Source organism: Ornithorhynchus anatinus, chromosome 6 (genome assembly GCF_004115215.2).
Source record: "Ornithorhynchus anatinus isolate Pmale09 chromosome 6, mOrnAna1.pri.v4, whole genome shotgun sequence".
NCBI classification, from domain to species: Eukaryota; Metazoa; Chordata; class Mammalia; order Monotremata; family Ornithorhynchidae; genus Ornithorhynchus; species Ornithorhynchus anatinus.
This window is the reverse complement of record NC_041733.1, coordinates 37,085,547-37,112,159: the sequence shown is the minus strand read 5'-3', so window position 1 is coordinate 37,112,159 and position 26,613 is coordinate 37,085,547. Positions and strand designations below refer to the sequence as shown.

At 41.1% G+C, this 26,613-nt stretch overlaps 1 protein-coding gene across 4 annotated transcripts in view; it reads left to right on the top strand.

Moving 5' to 3' along the window:
• The window catches only part of TENM1 (teneurin transmembrane protein 1), a 717,827-nt gene that overhangs the window by 457,580 nt on the left and 233,634 nt on the right, over positions 1 to 26,613 (top strand). For 3 of the 4 annotated variants that reach the window (XM_029067334.2, XM_029067335.2, XM_029067338.2), the window contains 3 exons: positions 2,729 to 2,881; positions 17,704 to 17,903; positions 20,759 to 20,969. In XM_029067334.2, the coding sequence (XP_028923167.1) occupies positions 2,729 to 2,881; positions 17,704 to 17,903; positions 20,759 to 20,969 (564 nt within the window). The remainder of the gene's footprint in view (positions 1 to 2,728; positions 2,882 to 17,703; positions 17,904 to 20,758; positions 20,970 to 26,613) is intronic. The other variant, XM_039912369.1, reaches the window with a different exon arrangement.

Genomic DNA, 26,613 nt, shown 5'->3' with positions numbered 1-26,613 from the left:
CACCCTTTACCAAACCCATGATGAGTGACTTTTGATGATCAGAAAATCTACCGTGCTTTCGTAGCTTTAAACCTCAGTGGATTTAAGTATAATTCTGTAGACCTTTGGATCTTTATGTTGGTATAGCTTCTAATTTGAAATATTCATTGAATCTTGACTCCTCAAAGAGAACAATCTGGTTAGGTCATGGTTTTTGAAGTCTTTTCAGAGTGAGCAGATGAATCTAGGTCGATATCCCCCTGATTTTCCTCTGGATTGCTCTAAGTATAAGATGGTAATTCTTAGTTCTTATTTAGTGTTGTATAGATAAGACACCACATTCATCTCTTGAAGCAAACACTTCAGACAGAGTTTAATAGTTATGTAAGTTGATAGGTACAGAAGTGGGTGGGTAGATGTGAGTACACTAATGCATGGTGCAGAAGTGGGTGGGACTCTGACCCAGGAGTAAATCGAATTTAACTGATTAATTAGAGAAGCTGTGTGGCCTAGTGGCTAGAGCACAGGCTGGGGAGTCAGAAGGACCTGGGTTCTAATCCTGATTCGGCCACTCTTCTGCTGTGTAAACTTGGACAAGTCATTTAACTTCTCTCTTCCTCACGTACCTCTTCTGTAAAATGGGGATTAAGACTGTGAGCCCCCTATGGAATATGGACTGTGTCCAACCTGATTAACTGGGACTTTCTATTTCATCAGTCAGTCATTAATCCCCCTTTTACAGATGAGGTAATTGAGACAGAGAGAAGTGAAGTGAATTGCCCAAGGTCACACAACAGACAAGTGGCAGAGTCTTAGAACCCAAGTCTTTCTGACTCCCTTGCCTATGCTCCAGAGCAGGCAGACACATGCTCTGGCCACCTAGCACTTAATACAGTGCTCTGCACACAGTAAGTGCTCAATAAATACAATTAAATGAATGAACCTAAGGTTTTGATGGGGAGGCAGATATTAATGTAAATAAATGATTTATAGGTATGTATGTAAGTGTTCTGGGGCTGAGGGTGGGGAGTCCATATATTCAATGCATAAATGAAGAAGGAAAAGGGAGCCAGGGAAAGAGGGCTTAACTGGGGGAAGGCCTCTTGGTGGAGGTGTGATGTTAATACGGCAGGAATCCTTTCTCTTTTTTTGACTGAATAGCTCTCTGTTCTTCTGAACCACTCATCATATCTCTAGAATCGGTTGGGCCATTCTGTTGCATCGGTCATTCAATCAGTATATGGGCTTACTGTGTGCAGAGCACTCTAATAAGCCCTTGGGAGAGAGAGATGGTGTTATACTAAAGCTATTTCTAGACACATTTCCTCAGGATACCCTTGGGAGACTCATCTAATTTAAATAGAGTATATTTAAAAAAATTCATTTTGAAGACCCACAGCTGTATTTCGGAAATAAAGATGCATCTAACCTCACCAAAACAATTGGCCAAAGAGTATTAAACGCAATTCAAGTGAATCTTTAATAGCCATGAAATACAAATTCCAGAGAAACGAGTGATTAAATTCCCCCTGTAAGTGAGCAATATGACTTTAATTCGAGGAAGTATATTAATCCACCCAAAGTTTTGAATTTCTGGGAATATCACTGATACACCATTATTGGTATGCCAATTAGTTCCTTTCGTATAGAATCCTCTGTTTCATGTTGGGTGGGGATTGTCTCTATCTGATGCCAAATTGTACTTTCCAAGTGCTGAGTACAGTGCTCTGCACACAGTAAGAGTTCCATAAATGTGATTGAATGAATGAACTGTTTTAATATTTATTGGAAATTGATCAGCCAGCACTAACCTTTCTCCAAAAAGAAGCTTAGACATCAATTCAGTCTAACATTTTTGAGGAAAAACTTGTCTGCACTTGGGATAACCTAATTATCTTGTATCTACCCCGGTGTGTAGAACAAATACTGTAATTATTAATATTATCGAGGATGTGGGTTCTAATCCCAGGTCCTCCACCTCTCTGCTTTGTGATCTTGGGCAAGTCACTTAACTTCTCTGTGCCTCAGTTACCTCATCTGTAAAATGAGGATTAAGACTATGAGCCCCACTTGGGACAACTTGATTATATTGAATCTGCCCCAGCATTTAGATCAGTGCTTGAAACACAGTAAATGTATAATGAATACCAAATTATTATTATTATTATTATTAAGTTAATCATATTGGACACAGTCCCTGTCCCACATGGAACTCTCACTCTTAAACCCCATTATATAGATGCCATAACTGAGGCCCAGAGAAGTTAAGTGACTTGCCCAAGGTCATAGAGCAGACATATAGTGGAGCCGGGATAAATGCGATTGACTGACTGACATAGACTCTTGGGTTAGAAATTGGTGATTCATCCAAGATTGCAAAGGAAAAGAATGGTAGTGATGGTGACATTTAGGCATTTGCCATTTGCCCTACCCTCAACCCCACAGCACTTGTATGCATATCTTGAAAAGATAGATTACAATTTATGCATTTTCGTTAATGTCTGTCTCGTCCTCTAGACTAAAATCATTATGGTCTTGGAGCATGTCCGTTAATTCTGCTGTATCGTACTCTCCCAAATGCTTAGTACAGTGCTCTGCACATAGTAAGGGCTCAGTAAATGCCACTGATGATGTAAAAGAGCAGAAAGTGCTGGCCAAAATGTCAAGAACAACCAGAAGAGGAGTTTTTTTCTTTTCCACCCGGTTACAGGACTTGGAATAAGTTAATGTGTGGCTTGTTTCTTTGCAGCAGTACATTTATTTGGCCTAACCTGGCAGCTGCAGCCAGTTGAAGGACAGCTGTATGAAAATGGAGTTAGCAAGGGGAATCGAGGGCCCGAGGCCGTGGATACCACTTACTCCCCAATTGGAGGAAAAGTTTCAGATAAAACAGAGAAAAAAGGTAATGTCATTTAAGACTCGTTAAGAATGTCTTTTCAGATATCGTAACGTGGTGAATTAAACAGGATCTGTACCAGCCCCAGTTCGCGTAAAGTCTCATAAGAAATTGATGTGGCAAGTGAATAAAACATTTTCCTACCGTAAGAAAAAGCAAGTTTTCCCCAGTGATGTGGTGTAAGGCAACTTAAACTTTCCAAATATGTACACTCTTCAACTGTTTACCACTTCCAAGTTTGGCAATATAAATTGTGGAGTATCTCTTCAGTAACATTTTATAAGCGATATAGGGATGGTTTTCTGTTCATATGAAGAAACAAATCTTATATATCTTTTTTAAATGAAATCTTGGGATGAGCTCGAAGTTGTAGAAACCGCTATTCTGTGTTCATTTGGGAAGCAAGTAGAATTCAAATGTTCAAATGAATTAAAATGGATGATTTGCTACATCTTCACAAATGCCAGAATTGCACCGAAGGATCTTAAGGACAAAATACACTGTGAAAATATCCACAATTTACTCAAGAAATACTACTCCACACTGAGTTCTAACAGTCTAGCCCTCCCTATTCAGTGTTCTATGTCCATGGGAGCAGAATGCTTGGAAGACTAACGTGATAGACACTCACCTCAACTTCTTTCCTGATTTTTAGGGTCGTTAGCACGTAACTTTGTTAACTTTCCATCCGGACTCCCATTCTTGACCACTCATCCATGAGTGCTTCCAAACCCCTCTTAAACCTACTGATAGTCACTTCTTGCCCAACTCCCTGTGGTAACTAATTCTATGTACATATCACCCACCATTTGAAGAAGAGTTTCCTTTCATTTGGCTTTTGGATGTACCACCTGAAAGCCTCGGTAAAATGACTAATATGTTACCTGTTGCGTACGGTCTGATCTTTCTGTGAATGGAATGTTACAAAATGAAATCTATCAAGAGGTAGTCTTCTAGAAGTTGGAATTCTTTCTTTGTTCTTGGTACTGGTCCTGATTAGATATTATTATTATTTTGGGTATTTGTTAAGCACCTACTATGTGTCAAGTACTGTTCTAAGCACTGGGGTAGAAACGACTTAATGAGATCGGGCATAGTCCCTGTCCCTCGTGGACCTCACAGGCTAAGTAGGAGGGAGAACAGGTTTTGAATCCCGATATTACAGTTGAGGAAGTTGAAGCATAAAGAAATGAAGCGACTGACCTGAGGTCAAACAGAAGGCAATTGGAGGAGCGGGCTATAGAACCCGGGTCCTCAGACTCCCAGGCCTCTGCAGTAAGCCCCACTGCTTCCCTTGTCATTTTTATCCTTGCAGTATAGCTGGAACTAGCAGTTCCTGAGACAACTCAAATCTCCCCAGAGCTATGTTTCTAGGGATACCAGTCAGTTCACAGGGAAGCCAGCAAGAACCATGGCATATAATACTAGCAATGTGCCTGTAATTGTGACACTTTTCTGTAGAAGGGGGCAATCAGTCAATCATCATTTTTATTCAGTGCTAACTGTGTGCAGAGCACTGTACTGTGGGCTTGGGAGAGTATGCTATAGCGGAGTTGGTAGACACGTTCCCTGCCCACATTGAGCTTGCAAGTCTAGAGGTGACTTCTCAGGTGCCTTCTCAGTGCCACAGTTCTCTTACCTGTTAAATGGGTATTTCAGAGCTGCTTCTCCCTCCTTCTTAGACCGTAAGCCACAGGTGGGACAGGATTCGTATTTGGCCTGATTAACTTATATCTACCCCAGAGCTTAGTACAGTATCTAGCACATAGTAAACATTGAACAGATACTAAAATGTTAATTGTTCTTATTAAAAGAGCACGATGGGGCCAGGGGAAATTTGATGGAAATTTTTTTGGAGGGAGCTAAATTTTTTTGAAGCTACAGGAGATAAGTGGGTAACCTCCTCCCCCCTGCAAAAGGACTTACAGGTGGCATCTGGAATGGTTCCTTGGGCACTTGGGTTTGGTCCATCCCAATGAGTGGCATCTGAGAATACCCCTTCACCCCCGAGTCTGTCCGGATCCCAATTCCAGTTTGGCTCTGTCACCCCAACCCACCCTCGGCACCTGCAGAATCCGATACGGCTCCCCGTTTAGAAATAACATGTAGTTACCGGAACCGCACATTCTCTGTCTTCAAACCTCTTTATTTCCCTCAGAGAGACAAAGCAGAGCACCCAGGACCGATGAAAAATCTCTACCAACTAGTACAATAGGGGAGCAAAGCTACCAACAGTTAATGTCTGTTCTTTTATATTTTTTTATTTTAGAGAACATTTTTCTTCTATATTTTTATTGTAATATGACAAGTTTCATGAATGTACAAAAGAAGGGTTTCTGCCCAATTACCACTACAAAGGAGCCAAACCAATTTCAATTAAATTTTGTATTAAGAAAAATCGCTAGGGGTTGAGATCATGTTTGCCAAGTTTTAGCTTGAAGCAACTTTTTATGGAAACCCTGACAAAACCTTAACTCTAATGGCACTTCTGGGCACAGCTGTATTACATTTTTACTGCTTATTACTTATCAAACAGAAAAAGTACTGTTCTCTTATAATGCAGTGTATATACTGTGCCAAACGTTATGGAAGACCTGGGTGCCATCATGGCAATTTCAAACACTTTTTGTGAATTTCTCGACACCATTCATTCTAACAATACAATCCCCAAATTGTCTTAATAGTTATATAGCGTTTCAGACAAGCGCTGAACCATATAAAGCTAAGAACCAGTTAATTCTCACTCATTCTTCATTTTATCTTCGCTTCCTTTTGAGGATTTAACTGAAAGATATGGAAAATTACTTTTGATTTTATGGAATTTCATGGGGCCTATTCAACTTGTTACATCTTGGTATAAATTAATGACATCTTTTCTCTGAATGCTTGTATTCTTACACTTAGTTGATTTTATTCTATGAGGCTTAGGATCTATTTAGTTGCAAATTCAACGCCTTAAATCTTTTATCATTATCCTTGGCAGGCTGATGGATAAGGAGACTTTTGCATAAAAAGCCTTCGATCAAATCATGTTGGAATTGTGTTCGCATTAACAGCTATTATACATATCTGCCTCTCGGTGTGATGTGGAGGAATAATTTTCATACCACTTAGTTTTCAAAAACTAAAAAAAAAAAAAAAAGAATATTTCATTATAAACATCCAGTTTGTTAAAAAGGGGAAAAAGAAGCAAGAGTTTGAATGGGAAAGTTTAATCACAATCAGGAAATGGTAACTAATTAACAACCCAAGTTAATCGAGATGTGTCCGGAGTTCATTTACCCTAATAATCCAAATATATTAGAACCTCCCACCTCTTCTATGGTTCAGGTCACAGGTTTTGGCTCATCGCACTGGCTCCATCTTCGGCCCCAGGAAAGGAAGCTTTGTGTTTTGTCTTCTCTCCCTTGATCCGCTTGGGTTTTCAGACCAACAACCAGGCCTAGTTGCTTTCACCGGAGTGAAAGAAAGCCAAGGGAAGGAAGCAGGCCTTTTCTCAAATGTCACAGCCCCTCTACTTCTGTTTGTTTGGGGATCCTTGTCCTTAAGAATAATTATGGTATTCATTATTATCATGCAGAGAAGCAGCATGACCTATTAGAGAGAGCATGAGCCCAGAAGTTAGAAGACCTGAGTTTTAATGCCATCTCCACCACTTGGCCCCTGTGTGGTCTTGGGCAAGCCACTTAACTTCTCTAAGCCTCAGTTATTTCATATGGAAAGCGGGGATTAAGACGATGAACCTCATGTGGGACCTGGACTAGGTCCAACTTGATTAGCTTGTATCTACCCCAGTGCTTAATACAGAGTCTGGCACATAGTAAGCACTTAACAAATGACCCTTTAAAAAAAACTGGGCAACGGTCAGCATTTAGAACAGTGCTTGACACAAAGTACATATTTAACAAATACCATTAAAAATGCCTAATTGATTGGCCCAGTCCAGAAAAGGAGATAAAATCTATGTGCCTTATTTCTGCTTGTCCAACTTTAAATCCCTAAAATTGATCTCGGGTTAGTCATCTCCTTACATGTGAAATAGTATTTCATTATAATTTCTTGCATTTTTCCGAATGGCTCCATTCTGTAATTGTTTCCATCCCTGGCATTGAAAAACATTTGCGGCCTTACATATGTTTTACAGAATTATTTCCAGGGAATGTATTTTTATTCGATTCAATCCTTCTCAAAATTTCCTGAAAAGTTAATCCATCAGTGGTACTTACTGAGCACATACTATATGCAGATCACTGTCCTGACACTTGGGAGAGTCCAGTACCACCGAATTAGGAGACATATTCCCTGCCCATAGCAAGCTTACAGACTAAGTACAGTTCCTTAGTGAACAGGGAGCCTAATTGTAATGGATCAGGGACACAGTTAGATTTAGCAGACTGGATTGCAGTTTTTTTAAACGACATTTGGTAAGCATTTATTATGTGCCAGGGACTGTACCAAGCTCTGAGGTAGATACAACCGTATCAGGTTGGATGCAGTCCATGTCCCACGTGAGTTCCTGGTCTTAATTTCCATTTAAGGCACCATTATTCATAGAGTTTTCTTGGTAAAAATATGGAAGTGGTTTACCATTGCCTCCGGTGCTGTAAACTTGAGTCTCCGCCCTTGACTCTCTCCCATGCCGCTGTTGCCCAGCATGGGTGAGTTTTGACTTGTAGTGGATTGCCTTCCACTTGCTAGCCACAGCCCAAGCTAGGAATGGAATGGGTAGGCCTCTGCTTGATTCTCCCTCCCATAGATGAGACTGGTAGAGTACTGGAAACTCTCCAGGTGTGACCCTGAGAGGGGTACTGAACAAATACCATTAAAAAAAAATACTACAAATGACAGATATGCACATAAGTGTTGTGGGGTCAAAAGAAGGATGAATAAATATTGCAAATCCAACAGAGAAGGGACTCTGGTCTTTTTACTGTCCTTTGTCAGTAGGCGAGACATTCCCTTTTGAGGAATCAACTTGAAGAATTACCGCTTCACTCTGGAAATAACCCTGCCCAGAAGGTGAACGAGGAGCTCAAGCAACAGGATGTAATTCCACGAATCGAGAGCATCAGTGGGGAGTCCAAGTGGCTATAAAATCCACTCCAAGCTCAAACAAGTCAGCGTAGCCTTTCTGTATCTTTTACTTAAAGGAGATTAGAGTCCCATACACTGGAACAGAATTGGAAATAATTCATATAAGAACAACAAACTGTATGAATAAAATAGTAGTAATGTGCTAACAATGACCACGGTGGTATGAGTTAATATTATCCTTTTAAAAGATTGATGGCAAATTACCGTAAATGGTTCGCATAATGCTGGATGCAGAGTCATGTAATACAAGGTTATCAGAAACCCAGCTAGATTACCCCAGCTGGTTTTCAGCTATATTAAATCACTTTATCAATATACTTCAGTTTTAACCAAAGATTTTTTGAAGCAGGCAATGGCTGTGGATTCTAATACAAATGTATGGAAAGGACTTGTGATTTTAAAGACAAATTTAATTACAGTTTAAAAAATTCATGTTAGGTGTTCTATATCATATATGTTTAATGTTCTATTCTTGTTCCATTTTCATCTTCCTTTTACATTTTTTAACTGATATCAACTTCTCTGCTGGTTACTTTCAACCTTGCAGCTCCGTTGGGCTGCTTTTGTAGGGACAAGAAATGCCAGAAACTGCAAAAGAAACCAAGATCCCCCGACCCAAATAAACACACATCATTCAGATCCTCCCATCACTAAGTACACATCCATAGTGTCTAAGCTCTGTTCTGAGAGGTTTAGTGAATCCAGAAAGAGCAGAAGGCGAAAACCCCACCCTCCACTCTGACAGCCCCCGTCAACTTTACCTGACCTTTATCTTCCTCCTGAAACTCCTAGCACCCTCAAATTCCTCCTCTCTATCCCTGATGACCTCACAGATTATCTAGTTGGCAAATAGGCCCCTTCATATGAAAGCCTTCCCGGTTCCCACTCCCCTTCTCAACTGCCTCTCAAGAGGACACCTCCCATCTCTCAAAATGTAGCCCTACCACTTGTGATCTGGATCCCCTTTCCCCTCAGCTCCTAAAAACTCTTGTTCCCATCCTCCCTCCCTTGATGCCATCTTGAACTGCTCACCCTTCATCGGCTATCCCATCTCCTGCCCCATCCCTTTCCATTTTTGAAATGCCCAAGTTTCTAAAAAAAAGGCCTTCTGTGGATGCCATGCACCCACATCCTTGCTCCATTCCTGTCCAAGTTCCCCAGATCCTCCAATTCTTGTCCTCAGCTCCCTTCTTAATCCATTTCAGTTTGGTTCGTGTCCCATTCACTCCATAGAAGACAACTCTCTCTGAGGTCACCAATGACTTCCTCTCAGCCAGGTGCTACGGACTCAATCCAGTCAGAGTCCTAGGCTGCATTTGACACAGCTGATCACTTCCTAATCCTAGAAACATTTTGGGGCTGTGGTTTCACCAATGCAGTACTCTACTGGTTGCCTTCCTATCTCAAAGTCTATTCCTCCTTAGTCTCTTTCAAGGGCTCTTCTTCCACCTCTCTTCCCCTAACTGTGGGTGTCCCCCATAGACCTATTCTGGATCTTCTGCCTTTGTCTGCATTATGCTCACTCTCTCAGAGAACTCATCCAGCCTCACAGCTTCAACTCCCACCTAAAACATCCGTGGATAAGCATGGGCCTGGGGTCAGAACGACTTGGGTTCTAATCCTGAATCTCCCACTTCTTTGCGGTGTGTCCTTGGGCAAGCCATTTATCTTATCTTTGCCTCAGTTACCTCATCTGTAAAATGGGGGTTGAGACTGTGAGCCCCATGTGAAACAGGAACTGTGTCCAACCTGATGTACATGTATCTACCTCAGCACTTAGAAAAGTGCTTGGCCCGTAGTAAGCTCTTAACAAGTACCATTATTATTATTACTTTTATTATTATTATTATTACTCACAATTCTCCTATTCTCAACTGCCAGGGTGTCCCCAAACCTTTCAACTTCAGACAAAAACTCTCATCACTAGTTTCAAGACTATTCACTTCCCCTCTCCTTCCTAATTACCTTCTCTCTTCCCCCACTGCTCCTGAGATTGCATTTTAGTTGTCTCCCATATGAGTCCTTGCACAGTTGCTCACTCTAACTTTCCTTGCCTCCAGTCCCTTACTCATCCTTCTTCCCCACGTGGAATTCCTGCCCCCTTCACATCCACCATCCACACCTCTCTCCATCCCACCTCCTCCAGGAAGCTGTCCCTAGTTGATTTTCTTCTCTTCCAGTTGTATCCTCAGCCTTTATGCATTCACAGCCCCCATAGTATGTGTGCATACATTGATGTATATCCTCTGCTATTCAACCACTCATTTATTTCCTTATCCATATTTCCATTCTCTTTTTATTTCTTGTTCTAAACAGATTGTACAGAACTTGAAGGCAGGCACCATTATATTCTTCTAAGTTCCTAATATTGTGCTCTGCATACAAGTGAGTAATAATTATTCAAACAGTATTTATCAATCACCTGTGTGCAGAGCAGTGTACTAAGTACTTGAGAGAGAACAAAGGGGTCTGAAGACACAATCCCCCTCTTCAAAGAGTTTGCTCTCTAGGATGAAGAACAGACACTTAAATTACAGGTGGAAGGTAATAGAATATATTAGATATGAACCTAAGTGCTCTAGGGGACTTGGTAACAAGTACCTAGGAATCACAGAGTGGCCGAAGTGTCATTTGGAAAGTATAAATTGGGGAGATGAGAGATTCCTCGGAGATGGAGGAGGAGATGTGATCTCAGAAGGGCTTCGAGGATGAGAGCTGTGGTCTGTCCCATGTGAAGGGAGGAGGCGCGAGTGAGAGGTCAGTGGCAGAAGAGACAAGAACGAGGTCCAGTGAGTAGGTTAGCTTGAGACAAATTGTGTGTGTGTGTGTGTGTGTGTGATGAGAAAGGAGAGCAGATAAGTAGGAGGGCAAGTGCTGGATGAGTGCTTTAAAGCCTATCAGTGGTCAGAAGTTTTAGGTTGGTGCTTGGGCCACCACTGGATGTTTTCGAGGAAAAGAGACATGTTTACAATACAGTGTTTTAAAAAAATGATACGGGCAGGAGAGTTGAACAGTTGAAGGGAATGACTGGAAGCAAGGAGATCAGCAAAGGAGACTGATGTAAGAGTCCAACTGGGAGAGAACAAATAAATGCTATTGATTGATGGATAGGTGAGTTTGCTTTACCGTCCATTGACTTGTGCCAGTGGGTTAGCATTTTAATATAAAGTAGTGTGATTAACAACCTCAATTTGATATTGATGCTGCTATTTACAAAGGGAATTTACGGAAATTGATTATTTTTAGGAACCACTAATGTGAGCGAGTAGGTACTCTCCTATGAAGGTAATTGACTTTGTACTTGTAGCTACTTACTCTCTTCAGTTGTAGAGCACAAGATTAGAAACCATTCTTGTACTCTGAGTGTCTCTAAATAATCTATGTCAAAAACAAACTGAAGGTTTATCATTTGCTAAGGAATTTTAATACAATAAAACAGAGAGGAAAGTACTCTTTAGAGTTAGATGGATACTATGTGAAAGATCCTCTGAGATTAAAATACCTTAAACAGTGTTATATGCCACTGACTTTGGTATCATTTTAGAACTGTTCGTTCTCTTGAGGCAGAGAGGCAATGAGGTGCATTCTCAGATAAAGATATAATAATAATGTTGGTATTTGTTAAGCACTTACTATGTGCCGAGCACTGTTCTAAGCACTGGGATAGATACAGGGTTATCAGGTTGTCCCACGTGAGGCTCACAGTAAATCCCCATTTTACAGATGAGGTAACTGAGGCACAGAAAAGTGAAGTGACTTGCCCACAGTCACACAGCTGACAAGTGGCAGAGTTGGATTCAAACCCATGACCTCTGACTCCCAAGCCCGAGCTCTTTCCACTGAGCCACGCTGCTTCTCTAAGACAGTGAGTTTCTCAGGGCATCTTAACTTAGTTTCTCCATTTCTTCCTTAAGCACTGCTTTTAGATGATTGAGATTTTGGACTTGATCCTGTCAAGGAGGCCAAGCATTGTTATCTCTGAAACACTTCAACTTGCTCAAGGGAAAATGATTGATAATTATTGCATAAGTAATGCAGGAGGGAGAGGGAGCTTGGGCAAGGACTTAATGAGGGAGGGCATTTTGGAGGAGCTCTGACTTTAATAAGGCTTTGAACATGTGGAGATTGGCGGTCTGGTGTATATGGAGGGTGGGGAAAAGTTCCAGGCTAGGGGGAGGATCTGGGACAGGTGTCAGCAGTGAGATAGATGAGATCGGGCACAGTGAGGAAGCTGGTACTAGAGGAGTGAAGCATACAGGCTGGGCTGTAGTAGAGTAGTGAGATGGGGAAGGAAGGGGGTTAGCTGATTGAGTGCTTTAAAACCATTCATTCAATCGTATTTTTTGAGCTCTTACTATGTGCAGAGCACTGAACTAAGCATTTGGAATGTACAATTCGGCAATAGAGACAATCCCTGCCCAATAACGGGCTCACAGTCTAAACGGGGGAGAAAGACAACAAACCAAAACAGAACAAAACAAAATAAGTAAGGGGTTCTGATGCAGAGGTGGATGGGTGGATGGAGGTTATTGAGGTGTGGGGAGACATGGACTGAATGGTTTGTTTTACAAGGATGATCCAGGCACCAGAGTGAAGAATGGACTGAAACGGGGAGAGGCAGGAGGCAGGGAGGTCGGTGAGGAGGCAAAGGCAGTAATCAAGGCAGTAGGATAGGTTAAATGTTTGGATCAGCTTGGAAGCAGTTTGAATCAAGAGGAAAAAGCAGATTTTAGCAATGCTGTGAAGGTAGAACCAACAGGATTTGGTGACAGATTTAAGTTGTGGTTTAAATGAAAGGGATGAGTTGAGGACAACACCAAGGTTAGGCACTTGGGAGATAGGATAGTTGTAATATCTACATTGATGGGAAAGACAAGAGGAGGACAGGGTTTGCGTGGGAAGATGTGAAGTTCTGTTTTGGATGTGTAAATTTTGAGGTGTCAGTGGGACATCCAGGTAGAGATGTCTTGAAGGCAGGAAGAAATGAGAGACTGCAGAGAAGGAGATAGGTCAGGGCTGAAGATGTAGATTTGAGAATCATCCACGGAGAGATGGCAGTTGAAGCCATGGGGGTGAGTGAGTTCTCCAAGGGAGCGGAGATAGCTAGGGAATAGAAGGCAACGTAGAACTGAGCCCTGAGGGACCTCCCTGCTGTCAGAGGGTGGGAGGCAGAGGAGGAGGCTGCAAAGGAGGCTGAGAAGGAGCACTCTCGGTGGCAGAACCAATAGAGGACCTTCTCAGTGGAACCAAGTTTGGATAAGGTTTCAAGGAGAAAGGGATTTTCTACAGTGCCGAAGGCAGCTGAGAGGTTTTACGAGAATTAGGATAGTGTAGAGCCTGTTGGAATTGGGGAGGAGGACGTCATCGGTTGCCCTGGAGAGGGCTCCTTCCAAAATGAATGGGATGGTGACCAGAGTGGAGGGAATCGAGAAGGGGAAATGGAGGCAGAGGGTGTAAACAACTGTCTCGAGGAGATTGGCTAGGGATGTGGAATGGTAACTGGAGGGATCCGTGGGATCAGGGGAGGATTGTTTTAGGATGCAGAAACATAATTATGTTTGAAAGACATGGGGAAGAAGCAGTTGGAAAGTGAGTGATTGAAGATGACTGCAAAGGGGGGAAGAAGGGAGGTGGAAAGTGTTTAGTAACGTTTGAATGGATGGGGTTAGAAGCACAAGTGGAAGGGGTAGATTTTGACAGGAGGCAAGAGATCTCTTCTTGAGATACTACAGAGAATATGGGGAGAGTCGAAGAGGTTGAGGAGGGGAGCAGATGGAGTGAGGAAGGGAGATTTTTAGGAAGATCACACCTGATTGTTTCAATTTTGTTGATGAAGTATTTGGCCAGGTTTTTAGAGGAAAGGGATTGGGGGGTGGGGGGAACAGTAGGTTTGAAGAGGGAGTTTTATGTCTGGAACAGCTGGTGGAGGAGGTTGGTAAGGGAGTGAATTAGGATGGAGATTAGGATTAGATTAGGAAGTACTGTCGTCAAGCATGAGAGGGCCAAAATGAAGCAGATAAAACTTAATTTTAGATGGATAAGGTCAGAGGGATGTCTGGATTTCCACCAACAAAGCTCTGCAGCTCAGGCACAGGAGTGGAGGTAGCAGGTTGTGGAAGTGATCCAGGGTTGTAAGTCAGTGGTACGAGACTGGTGAAGGAACAGGGGAGTGAGGGAGTTCAGTAGAGAAGGTGGTGTTGAGGGTGTTGATTTGCACATCAAGAGAAGGTAGTTTGGGTAAGAAGACCAAATGGGTCAAGATGGATTTAGAATATTGGAGCGGGTCAAAGGATTCGAGGTCTCTACAGGGGAACAGAACAGATTTGCTGGGGGTAGATGTACAGGGAAGAGAGCAAGTGAGGAGGAGGTGGTCTGATAGAGGAATTTCAGAATTCATGAGCATAAAGACTCATTCATTGTCGTATTTATTGAGCGCTTACTGTGGGCAGGCAACTGTAAAGATTGTACAGAGACTAGAGATTATAAAATCAGGTGTATGCTAAGCAGTAAAATAGATTAAAACTTAGTTTCTCTTCCCTCATATGTCCAAGGCAAGGACGAGATTAAAAGGGGCATGAATAATTCTCAGAAGTGATGATATATTCCTGAAATCATATTGCCTTTAAGAGGAAGTTGCCCTGGGTTACGTAAGTGAACAGGATAGTCTCTGGTTGCCTTCTTTTCATCTCTCCATAGTTGCAGATCAATTGTAAATATATGTTTGTTCCATTTCTTATTTCTCCAGCAGTGACTTCTGATCTCTGTTTGGTATGAATTACTAGAAATGCAAGTCACAGTGTTTAAAAAAAACAAAAAAAACCAGATGGCCCGAGCTATTAAACCCAAAGACAAAACATTTTCTGGAACTAGACTCTGCTGATCCCCATTGAATAGACCATTTTAAAGGTTTCGGTGTGCTCATATATATCACTGATGCCTTTCTCGATGTCCTGCGTCTATAAAAAAAAAAACCACTTTTTAGCTTAATTAATAATGGCATTTGTTAAATTCTTACTATGTGCTAGGCACTGTCCTAAGTACTGGGGTAGATACAAGATAATCGGGTCCATGTCCCACACAGGGCTCACAATCTTAATCCCCATTATACAGATGAGGGAACTGAGGCCCAGAGAAGTTAAGTAATATGCCCAAGGTCACCCAGCAGACAAGTGACAGAGCCGGGATTACAACCCTGGTCCTTCTGATTCCCAGACCCGTGCTGTATCCACTAGGCCATGCTGCTTTATGTTTTAACTATCATGTCTAACACTGAAACATTCCCTTTAGCACTGTTACACTTTATGACTGTTGAAAATGTGCTTAGAGATTACCAAAATACTTCCACTAAAGCCGTCTTGTGTCCTTGGCCTTATTGTATTGCACTAAAACCTGGTAATTGATTCTTCTTAATTACCGAGTGCCAATATCTTCTTCCGAACTTCCTTATTGTTTTCCTTGGCCTAAGGTAACTTCCCCAGAGCCGTTTATGTATGACATGCCTATCATTCTTCATATAGAATAGGAATTTTAACAAAAAAAGGAAGAGTCGATACACATGAATTGTGCTTAATATTTACAGCGTTTTTTTAAGAATGGTAGCATTCTGTGACTCAGTGTCTCATTTGCTGTAGGCATGCAAATAATGTTTCATAGGAATAGAGGTTACAGCTGCCATGTGCGTGGTCTGTCACTCACTGGAGTTCTATGCCTTTGCCTTTTGAGTCGTATGACCTTTTCAATATTAATTAATTCCATTCACCTTATATTGTCCCATTCTTCCATTGTCTGTCTGCAGAGATTTTTTTCCCCCAAGCAATTGATGTCTCTTTTACCACATAAAAGGAAAGCAAACTAGTTGATATTGTGTGACCATGATAAGTATAACAACCGCCAGCAAGCTATCTTCCTAGGTTTTCTGACTTCTTTCAGTTTTCCAGGCAAGGGCTTCATATGATCGCACAACAGTCTTCTTTAATCACACCCATGTCCCATAAAAAGAGGGTAATTAAGTGATACTTCAAGCCAGACTATTCTAGGGAGCATCTTAATTGTGTCTATAAACAACCATGCCTGTCATTTATGTGAGGGAATTAAGGGGCAGAGTTGGGTCTGGACAAACTCATTCCCCTTATTTATTTTACCATATGATTTTTTCATAAAATTGCCTTTCAAAAGCATTTGGAGGAACTGTAATTTTCCATCTCTTTTGTTTCACATTTTCTTTAACCTGGGCAAAATTATAAAATAAGAAACAGATTCTTCTTCATTTAAACTGAGGAGTCATGAAATGAAAAGTTTCTGCCATCCCTGATGCTTCTTTTAGGGTGATTTAGCCCATTAAAATTACATTTCAATAACCCCAGGAAGGTACCAGAAGCCACAAATCTATAAATGCCTTCTATTGTGTTTAAATGACTAGATCACAGATGTAAAGGTGACTTCTTTAGAAGAATAACATCCTCGTTGTATGGCTTTGAATATATACTCCATTCTGGTCATTTTCCCAAGTCAGAGACATCTATATTCACACATGCATAAAGGAATAAATGCCAATTTTATCCAATTATGTGTCCTGTAATACATAATTATGTTCAAAATTGCTCACAAAATATATTACTACTGTTAACAGTGAATGTTCTTAAAGTTATTAGTATCGACCTTAACACAAAAAGGCATAATTTAAGTATTATAGGGAGTTAAAAGCAACCAAGTATAGTAGCATCAGAAAGATCCTGCAGGTTTGCATCTTAATGTGCCGTTAATTAGACGGTGGGGGAACAGACTGTAGGGAGAAGGTGGGGAGGGTGGAGATGGCATAAAGAACACAGATAATCTGACATACATCTAAAATAAACTCTATTTCCCCCAAATTTGGTCCTTCTTGCAGACTGATGTTCCAAAAAGGGGAAGCTCAAATTTGCGACTTGCTCAGGATGGAAAAATCATTTAAACAATGGGTGAGGGGTATCCTTTCTCACTGTTCCTCCCAATAATATTCAAGGATATGTAAACATAACTACTAAAACTACATTGCAGGAGGTGACTGCCATAGTGCTGGGAAGAGGGAGAATTGATGCAAATAGTAATAATGGTATTTGTTAATTGCTCATTATGTGCCAAGCACTGTTTTAAGCGCTGGGGTAGTTACAAGGTTATCAGGTTGCCCCATGTGGGGCTCACAGTGTTAATCCCCATTGTACAGATGAGGTAACTGAGGCCCTGAGACGTTAAGTGGCTTGCCCTAGGTCACCCAGCAGACAAGTGGTGGAGCCAGCATTAGAGCCCACGTCCCCTGACTCCCAAGCCCGGCCTCTTTCCACTAAGCCACGCTGCTTCAAAATATGTAGGTAGCTTTTTTCCCCTTAGATAAAAGATTTGTTTCCCTTCAAGCCTAAATCAAAACTTCTGTCAGGTTGGCCAGTGCTTTCCTCCATTGTCAGAAAATCAGATGGTTTCCCATCAGGCCCTGTGTGGGATGACTGCTGCCCTAGATCTAAGGATTGAAACAGGGGAATAGACACAGTAACCTCTTGAGGTTCTTTCCGGTAATGGCAATTTCTGGTTCTATTAGCGTTCACATTGCCAGATCCCAGTAATCCGAGAGTAGGAATGGTTCACGGAGTTCCTAAAGTGCTTTACAACTTTGAAGAGAGCGCCTGAAACTCTTGCTCCATACTCTGATGTGACCCTGATATGTAACTCTTTTTACTTTGTTTTCCAAAAAAAAAAAATAGTGTTTCAGAAGGGGCGAGCCATAGATACAGGAGAAGTTGACATTGGAGCTCAAGTGATGCAGACCATTCCTCCGGGCTTATTCTGGCGTTTTCAGATTACCATCCACCATCCTATGTACCTGAAATTCAACATTTCATTAGCGAGGGACTCTTTATTGGGGATTTACGGTAGAAGAAACATCCCCCCTACGCACACTCAGGTAAAATGACGTGTCTAGTGATTTCTTCTCTCTCTCGGTGGGTTATGTAATTTACAAAAGTCTAGGAGCATACCTCAGCAGATACAGTGGAAAGCTGAATAATGAACAGAACTTCACAATGGACCTTATCTGTGATGCTTGAGAGAGCAGATTTGGTCCTAGAAGTTCTCATCCACATGAATCATTCTTCCTCCTTCCCCTCTTTTTTTTGTTTTTTTTTTTCTTTTTATTGTATTTGTTAAGTGCTTACTATGTGCCAGGAACTGTTCTGATCAGTGTGGTAGATGCAATCGAATCAGGTTGGACACAGTTCCTATCCCACGTGGGGCTCACAGTCTTAATCCCCATTTTACAGATGAGGAATCTGAGATACAGAGAAGTAAAACGACTTACACAAGGTCACATAGCCAAGTGGTGGAGTGGGGATTAGAATCAGGCTCTTCTGACTCCCAGGCCCATGCTCTAGCCACTAGGCCATGTTGCTTTCCCCCTACCCTTGATATCTCAATTCTTGTACCCTATTCTTTTATTTGCTTGTATTCTTTTATTTGCTTCTTTGGCTTAGGAAAGGTGAGCAATCCCTTAGCTAAAGATAGTATTGAATGATTAATAGAGTTGTGAGTTGTTTCCTTCAGAGATCACTCTTTCCCATTCAACAACTTTTAAATATACAAGTGGTTCTGCCATGTTTTATACCCATTTCTCTTCAGTCCTCCTTTCAGGCCAACTGGGGGCAGAGGTCTTCCATGGCCAGAGACCACATCTGGTTTCCCGGTGAAGTCCCCAGTGACCTGAAGTTGGAAAGGGGCAAACAAGGAGAGCAGAGAGAACTTTTTAAGGAACCAGAAAATGAAGCCACAGACAATACTGCATCCCAGCTGAAAACTGGGAGTCGGTGGCAAAGGAGAGACTGGCATATTGTACTGTCAGTTCAGAAAGCACCCACTCTTTTGGAGTAGAAGCTTCTTAGAGATCGACAGACCGGGAGGCAAGGAGGATCCCACCTTGGCCTTCTCAGTCACACAAACTCTTGGAGGAATTTCACCTTCAGGGAAATCTCCATGGAGCACAAAGAACAGCTATGTATTATTAAGGTCAATCCCGAGAGCCCACTAAAGACTTGGAAAAAAGTGAAAGCAGTGGAGAAACTCTTTGGACCTAACTTCACCCTTCACCCTAAGTGAAATAGGAAATCCCTGACAAACAACTTTGTCAAGCCCTATTTCCCAGCATGGTACCAGAAACCCTTCTTTCATTCATTCATTAATTTGATTGTATTTATTAAGCGCTCACTGTGTGCAGAGCACTGTACTAAGTGCTTGGGGAAGTATAATAGGGCAATAAAGAGTGACAGTCCCTGCCTACAACAAGCTCACAGTCTGGGGGCAGAGGAAGACAGACATAAATACAAATAAATGGACATCGATACAAATAAATAAAATGAGATATATACATAAGTGCTGTGGGATAGGGAGGGGGAGAAGAGCAAAGGGAGCAAGTCATGGTGACACAGAGAGGAGTGGGAAATGAGGAAGAGTGGGGCTTAGTCTGGGAAGGCCTCACTCTTGCCGGAGATTGGGATAAAGGGCAGTGTGTTTACAAATCATTTCTGAGGAAAAAAAAAATGTGCCATGTGATTTGATCACAGGAAAATTAACCATTTTTTATTTGGATGAAAAAACTTCTTGCTAATGGCAAAATGCTCAATATTTTTTGCCAGTCTGCAGAAATTTTTTAGCACTACCCATAGTTTTTCTGCTATCCATACTCACAGGAGTCCTGCAACGTATCCTCAGAAGCTGCAGAGAACAGCCTTACTTCCGTTTCTTCTCTCCCTTTCAATCCTAGAGGCAGTGGCCTGTATTGCCATTCTGCAATTCTACAGTGCTCCTCTCTCATATCTGCCAAGATAATGTCCCAGTGGGACAAACAGTGAAAGCTGCCCTGGCCTCAGAATTTATCCATCCCAAGCCATATTCAAAGAGTTGTGAATAATCTTGTTTATAACACCACAGCCACCCTATTTCCTTCATAAAGACCCTTGTCCTCCCTGCTGGAGAAGAACTGCAAGAGAAGCAGTGTGGCCAAATGGACGGAGCACTGGCCTGGGAGTCAGAGGACAAGGGTTCTAATGCTCTGTCACATGTGTGCTGGGTGACCTTGGAAAATTCACTTAACTTCTCTGTGCCTCATTTACCACATCTATAAAATGGGGATTAAAACTATGAGGCCCCACGTGGGACATGGACTGTGTCCAACAAATTTTGGATCTACCCCAGTGCTTAATGTAGTGCCTGGCATATAGTAAGTGCTTAAAAAATACTGCCCACCCCCCCAAAAAATACACATTTCATTTCGCAAGCCCCCTTAAAATTCATGGAGACTCACTCTGCCAACTTATGACAGCCATTCCTCAATATGTTCAATGCAGCATCTTGATATTTTTGTTTGATTACATTATTGTTAGTATTTAAATATTCATTCTTTCTGAGAGATATTATGCATTTCCAAATGAACACTGATCTTTTCCTAAAATATTTTAGTAGGAATTGAAAGTTCCAAGCTATTTTATTTTTCTCATAATACCTCAGGAACATTTGCAGTAAATATTGTGAAATATTCATAATTAATGTAATGCATTTTCTAAGATTAAAAATTTTTTTGTGTGGGGTTTTTTTGCATGTTTATTTTTCTGGTGTGAATATAGCATCTTTCACAGAGCAGGCAAATTCAGAAAAGTCAAAATCTTGTCCAGGTTGAATGTTGTGACAGAGCTATAGTTGAAAAATGGGTAATAGCTTTTTTGTGTCAAGAACTATATGTTTATATTCATCTTACTTATATTGCTATTTCAGTTTGATTTTGTAAAGCTGATGGATGGAAAACAGTTAATTAAACCTGAACCTAAGAACTCTGAAGATTCCCAGCATTCTCCACGGAATCTAATTTTAACTTCACTGCAGGAGACAGGTTTCATTGAGTATATGGATCAAGGGCCTTGGTATCTTGCTTTTTACAATGATGGAAAGAAGATGGAACAAGTATTTGTATTAACTACAGCAATTGGTAAGAGGCATTGTTCTTTGGTCTAAAGTGTTTACGCTGCAAAGACACACCTGGAAAGAAATGATGGGGGATGAAAGGGATATGGTGACATTTACTTTGTGTATAAAGTAAAATCCTCAAAGTCAAAACGGGCCAGTGTATGAAGTGTTAACTGTCTTTTATGGTATTAAAACAAAAAGCACAAAAATTCGAAAATATTTCATGTTTATCATAGTAAAGTATTATCTACTGTACTTTTGAGGTATGCTTTCTCAAAAAGTATTGTGTGTGTGTGTGTGTACACACCAACACCCAGAAATCTTTTCCCTGTTGAGGACTTAGAAAACTATAGGATAATAGAACAGTGTTCTGCACATAGTAAGCGCTTAACAAATACCAACATTATTATTATTATTAACTGGAAATATGATACCAAGACCTCCACAGATGAATAAATACAAAAGTAAAGAAGGAAATAAACAATAGAATCACTATCAACTGATGCTCCAGAGGGGATATGATTTTTTTTTAGATAGAAAGGCTGAAATCAGAACAGGAAGCTTAAAGATTTTGAATGCATTTGGGGAAAAAAAATCAAAAGTCTTAAAAATTGTGTTAAAATTTTCAACACTCTTCTAAATTTTTTATAATCTTCTTAGGAAACAAGTCAGCAAAGCCTTGTTGAAATTTATCTGAGTTAGTCACTCACGCCACACTTCTTTGAAGCTGTAGGGTATAAAAATCAATCAATCAGTAGCATTTATTGATCACTCACTCTGCGCAGAGCACTGTCCTAAGGATTTAGGAGAGTACAGTAGAGTTAATAGACCTGATCCCAGTTGTCAAAGAGCTTACATTCTACCAGGCAAGACAGATACTGAAACAAATTACAGTTAGGGGGAAGCAAGAGAATATAAAAATACAGTAGTAAGTGCAACAGGGAATGGGAATACCCCACTGCTTAGCCAAATCCCCTTATCTCTTTTCATGTGACGCCTAAATCTGAAGGTATCCTGAAGCTGTAGGGGTAAACTATTTGTAGGTACTGTGATCACCATTTGACATTTTACAAAAACCCAGTACTTTAAAATTAAAGAAATTATTCTACAGCTGTCAGGTTCATTTACAACTCTCACCACTTCATTCTTTAGTTAACCTGTTTAACCATATGTTTAGGAAAGAAGATGTGTTTACTGTTAATGGACATACCATCTGTTCTCCATAACATCTAAATTCTATTTTTACTTGGAGCTGAAGACCTTGAGCCAATAGAAAATAGTATTCAAGCCATAAGATCATCAGACTTTTCTCTAAACTAATCAGAAAGGCAATAAAAATGCACTGATAATTTTTCCCCAAGGAAGACCCTGCTGATTTTACATCTTTCTAAGATATAGTAATGCTGATTATTATAATGATGATGACAAAATATTGGCTAAATGAAAAGATAAGTTAAAATAATATTTTGAATCTCTTGGTTATATTGCCATCACTGTATATTGAATGAGACCAATCTTAACGGAGGCAGCTGAAATATATCTTCTCTGCCAGACTTTTTCCTATAAGCTAAGAAGATGATTTTTTTCTCCCCACAAGCAGAGAAATAGAAAAGTCTTCTAGGTTTTAAAAACAATGTTTCACCAACTGTTAATTTATTGAGTTGTTAACTTTTTCAAAATCCAGAGTCTAAAATGCAGTTGAGGCTTTTCTTAATCCTCACACTTTTTCTGGGGGAAGCTTATGCACTCGGTCATAGTGTATAGCATTGCAAGATGAAAATGGGAGTTTCCTATTTAAGATTGTATTTATCCATTCCATTTCATTCACTCTAATGATACGTTGCTTTCCTGTGATTAGATGTAACAGTGAGGGGTCCTTACAAGGCTTTAGGCATCATATTTACTCTAAGGGAGGATATTCATTACCTTTTTCACAGTAAAGTGAATTCTGAGGTATTTTGTTGTACAGAGAAGTCAGGAAGATAGTCAATCAGTGGTGTTCATTGATTGCATACAGAACACTTAGAGCTTGGGAGAAGATAAGACAAGAGTGTGAACACTTACCCACAATCTCTGCCCACAAGGAGTTTACAGAGTAGTAGGGGAGACAGACCTGAAAATAATTGCAGTTGGATATGTACATGACTGCTTTGGGGATGGGCTGAAAATCAAAGTGCTGAAGGGGTTTGAACTTAAGTGCACAGGTGAAGCAGAAGGAAAAGCAAATAGAAGAAATAAAGGGCTTAGTCTGGGAGGGTCCTCTGGAGGGGATTTGATTTTAGGAAGGTTTTGAAGGTGGGGAGAGTGGTAGTCTGTTGTATGTGAAGGGTGTGTGGGATTTCCAGGCCAGAAGAAGGATGTGGGCAAGGAACCAGCGGCAAAATGGATGAGATTAAGACACCTTGACTAGGTTAGCTTGGGAGAAGTGAAGTGTGCGGGCTGGGTTATCATAGGAGATCGTTAAGGTAAGGTAGGAGAGGAGAGCTGATGTAGTGCCTTAAAGCTGGCAGTCAGGAGTTTCAATTTGATGCTCACACTTATCGTATCCTGTCCTGACTGTTCCATCAGCCTCCTCACTCATCTCTCTGCCTCCTCTCCCTCCCCTCGATGGTCTATACTTCACTCTGCTGCCTTGATCGTTTTCTGAAAACCTTTTGAGCCCACATCTACCCACTCTTCAAAATGTCCAATGGTTCCCCATCCACCTCCTCATCAGAATGGTGAAAATGAAGAAGAAAGGGTAGATTCTAGATATGTTGTCAAGGTAGAACTGACAAGATTTCTTGGCAGACCAAATGTGTAGGTTGAATGAGACAGTGAATCAAGGATAATGTCAAGCTTGCGGACTTGTGAGGTATATTAATCTGTCTCCCCATTTAGACTGTAAGTTTGTTATGGGCACGAAACGTGTCTACCACCTCTGTTATACTGTACTCTCCCAAGTGCTCAGTTTAGTGCTCTGCACACAGTAAATGCTCAATAAATACGATTAATTGATAGGGAGGATGGTGGTGCATAGTACAGTGCCCTGCACATAGTAAGCGCTCAATAAATACTATTGAATGAATAGTGATGTCTGTGGTGATGGGAAGGTCCTGACTTAGTCTTCATTTTTGTATTTAATATTCGTGGTATTTGTTAAGCACTTATGTGTCGACCACTATGCCAAGTGCTGGGGTAGTACAAATGAATCAGGTGGAGCACAGTCCCTGCCCCACATGGGGCTTGCAATCTAAGTAGGAGGGAGGATGGGTATTGAATCCCCACTTTACAGATAAGGAAACTGGGGCAGAGCAGTGACTTGCCCAGAGTCACGCAGGAGGCAAGTGGAGGAGCTGGCATTAGAACCCAGGTCCTCTGGCTCCCAGGCTTGTGGTCTTTCCACTAGGCCGTGCTAGAATGATGCCATCGGCCAGGAAGGCCAAGCCCGCTACCCGATCACCACCCTGGGATTGCGACTCTCATATTTCTGTCATGAATCCTCATCATGGAAAAAAAGGGGCTGATATGGTGTAGAATTTGGGGAAAAGCAGACACTCTACTAATGCATTACAGTGGAATGCAGGATTTCTATAATAGACTCTGCATATATTGCATGTATGTCCTTTTTACTCCTCCTCTGAATACTACCACCTCTCTCATCAGAATAAGTTAGCGCTAACACAGAATTCTCAGGAATTCAGGGGCTGGAAGCTGCAGCTAACAGGACCAAGGCATTCATTATGTCTTTCTCCACCTCAACCCACTCTCAATATTGTACCCTGAACTCTGCTCCTCTAACCAGTCATCATTCAATCAATCACATTTATTGACCACTTACTATATGCACAGGACTGTAATAATGATAATGATGGTATTTGTTAAGCACTTAGTAAGTGCCAAGCACTGAACTAAGCACTTGGGAGAGTATAATATAACAATAAAACAGACACATTCACTAGCCATAGTTCCCTGCTGGTCTAATTGTATTCATCACAGTCCTTGGCCTTTATGTGGATTTCCTGTTTTTCTTGTTTCACCTTTCCTAACTTCCATCTCACCACAACGCCCCTTTTTCTTAGACCTTGAACCCTTTGGGGTTAGGGATTTCTAATTCTCGTCCATGTCTTTTGTCTCAGAATGTAATACAGTGCTCAGTGCTTACTGTTATTTATGAGAGACTTTGATGAGGCACTGTCTAAGCTTCCAGAACTTACTATCAAATTGTACACCAAGTTGTGCTGTGGTAGTGAGTTTGCTATTTTCCTTATAGCCACCCAAGGAGAATTATGACCTACCAAGGATTTTTACAGCACAGCATTCTCTGGAAAGATTTTCTAGCATTCCCTCTTTCTCCTAGAATTCTCTAGCACATGGTTAAGTATTACAGGTCTCCTTCCCCCAACACCCCCATTATCCATGGTACTTTCCCCCTCTAGACTGTATGCTCTTTGTGCGCAGGGACTGTGTCTGTTATATTGTACTCTCCCAAGCGCTTCGTAATGATGATATTTAAGCACTTACTATGTGCCAAGCACTGTTCTAGGCACTGGGATAGATACATGGTTATCAGGTTGTCCCACGTGGGGCTCAGTTTTAATCTCCATTTTACATATGCGGCAACTGAGACACAGAGAAGTTGTTACTTGCAGAAGGTCACACAGCTGACAAGCGGCAGAGCTGGGATTAGAACCCATGACCTCTGACTCCCAAGCCCATGCTCTTTCCAGTAAGCCACTGTGAGCCCCACGTGGGACAACTTGATTACCTTGTATCTATCCCAGAGCTTAGAACAGTTCTTGGCACATAGTAAGGACTTAAAAAATATCACAGTTGTTGTTGTTGTTGTTGTTGTTATTATTACAGTGGAGTCAAAAGTCACAGTCTCTGCTGAGGGCCCCCTCCAGGCTAGGGGAAGGACCTTTTTCCCTATCTCCACCTAAATCGTGGAAGAAATTGCGTGTGGAGAATGAGAACAGGGCCAAGAGAAGGTGGAAAAACTTGCAATGCAGCCTGTCATTCAGTCAGATGCACTGACTTTTAAGAGGTTTCTAGCGTGTGGTTTGTGACTCGGTACGTTCCAAAGCATCCTGTTTATCGGCCCTGGGCTTTCTCCCCAGATGTTCATCTGAAGCCACAGGTTTATTTTGGCCAGCACAGATTTTGGTCCCCAAATTGATATTTTTGGTAAAATCTTTCACTAATTTCTGTGGAGAAACTTGAGAAGATGGAACCCTTTAGAATGATCTGAGTGTTAATAGACTGTGCCTGTTTACTGTATTTTACTCTCCCAAGCATTAGTACAGTACCTTTTACTCAGTAAGTTTTCAGTAAATGCTACTGATTGATTATTATTATTATTAGCAATAATAATAATGATTATAATCATGGTATTGCCACTAGACCATAAGCTGGGTATGGGCAGGGGATGTGTCTGCCAACTCTGTTGTATTGTATTTATCCAAGGGCTTAGTACAGAGCTCTGCACACAATAAGTGTTCAATATACACCATTGATTGATTGAGTGAAGTAGAAATTAGACCAATTGTGAAAAGGCAAAATCTCTCCCTTTACAAAAAAGTATTTCTTCTGATGATTGCCTTTTAAAAAAGGGTTTTCAAAAGTGACTAGTTATTAAACTTTCCAATACGTGAAGAATGATGTTTCAGTTGGCTCCCGAATGTTGT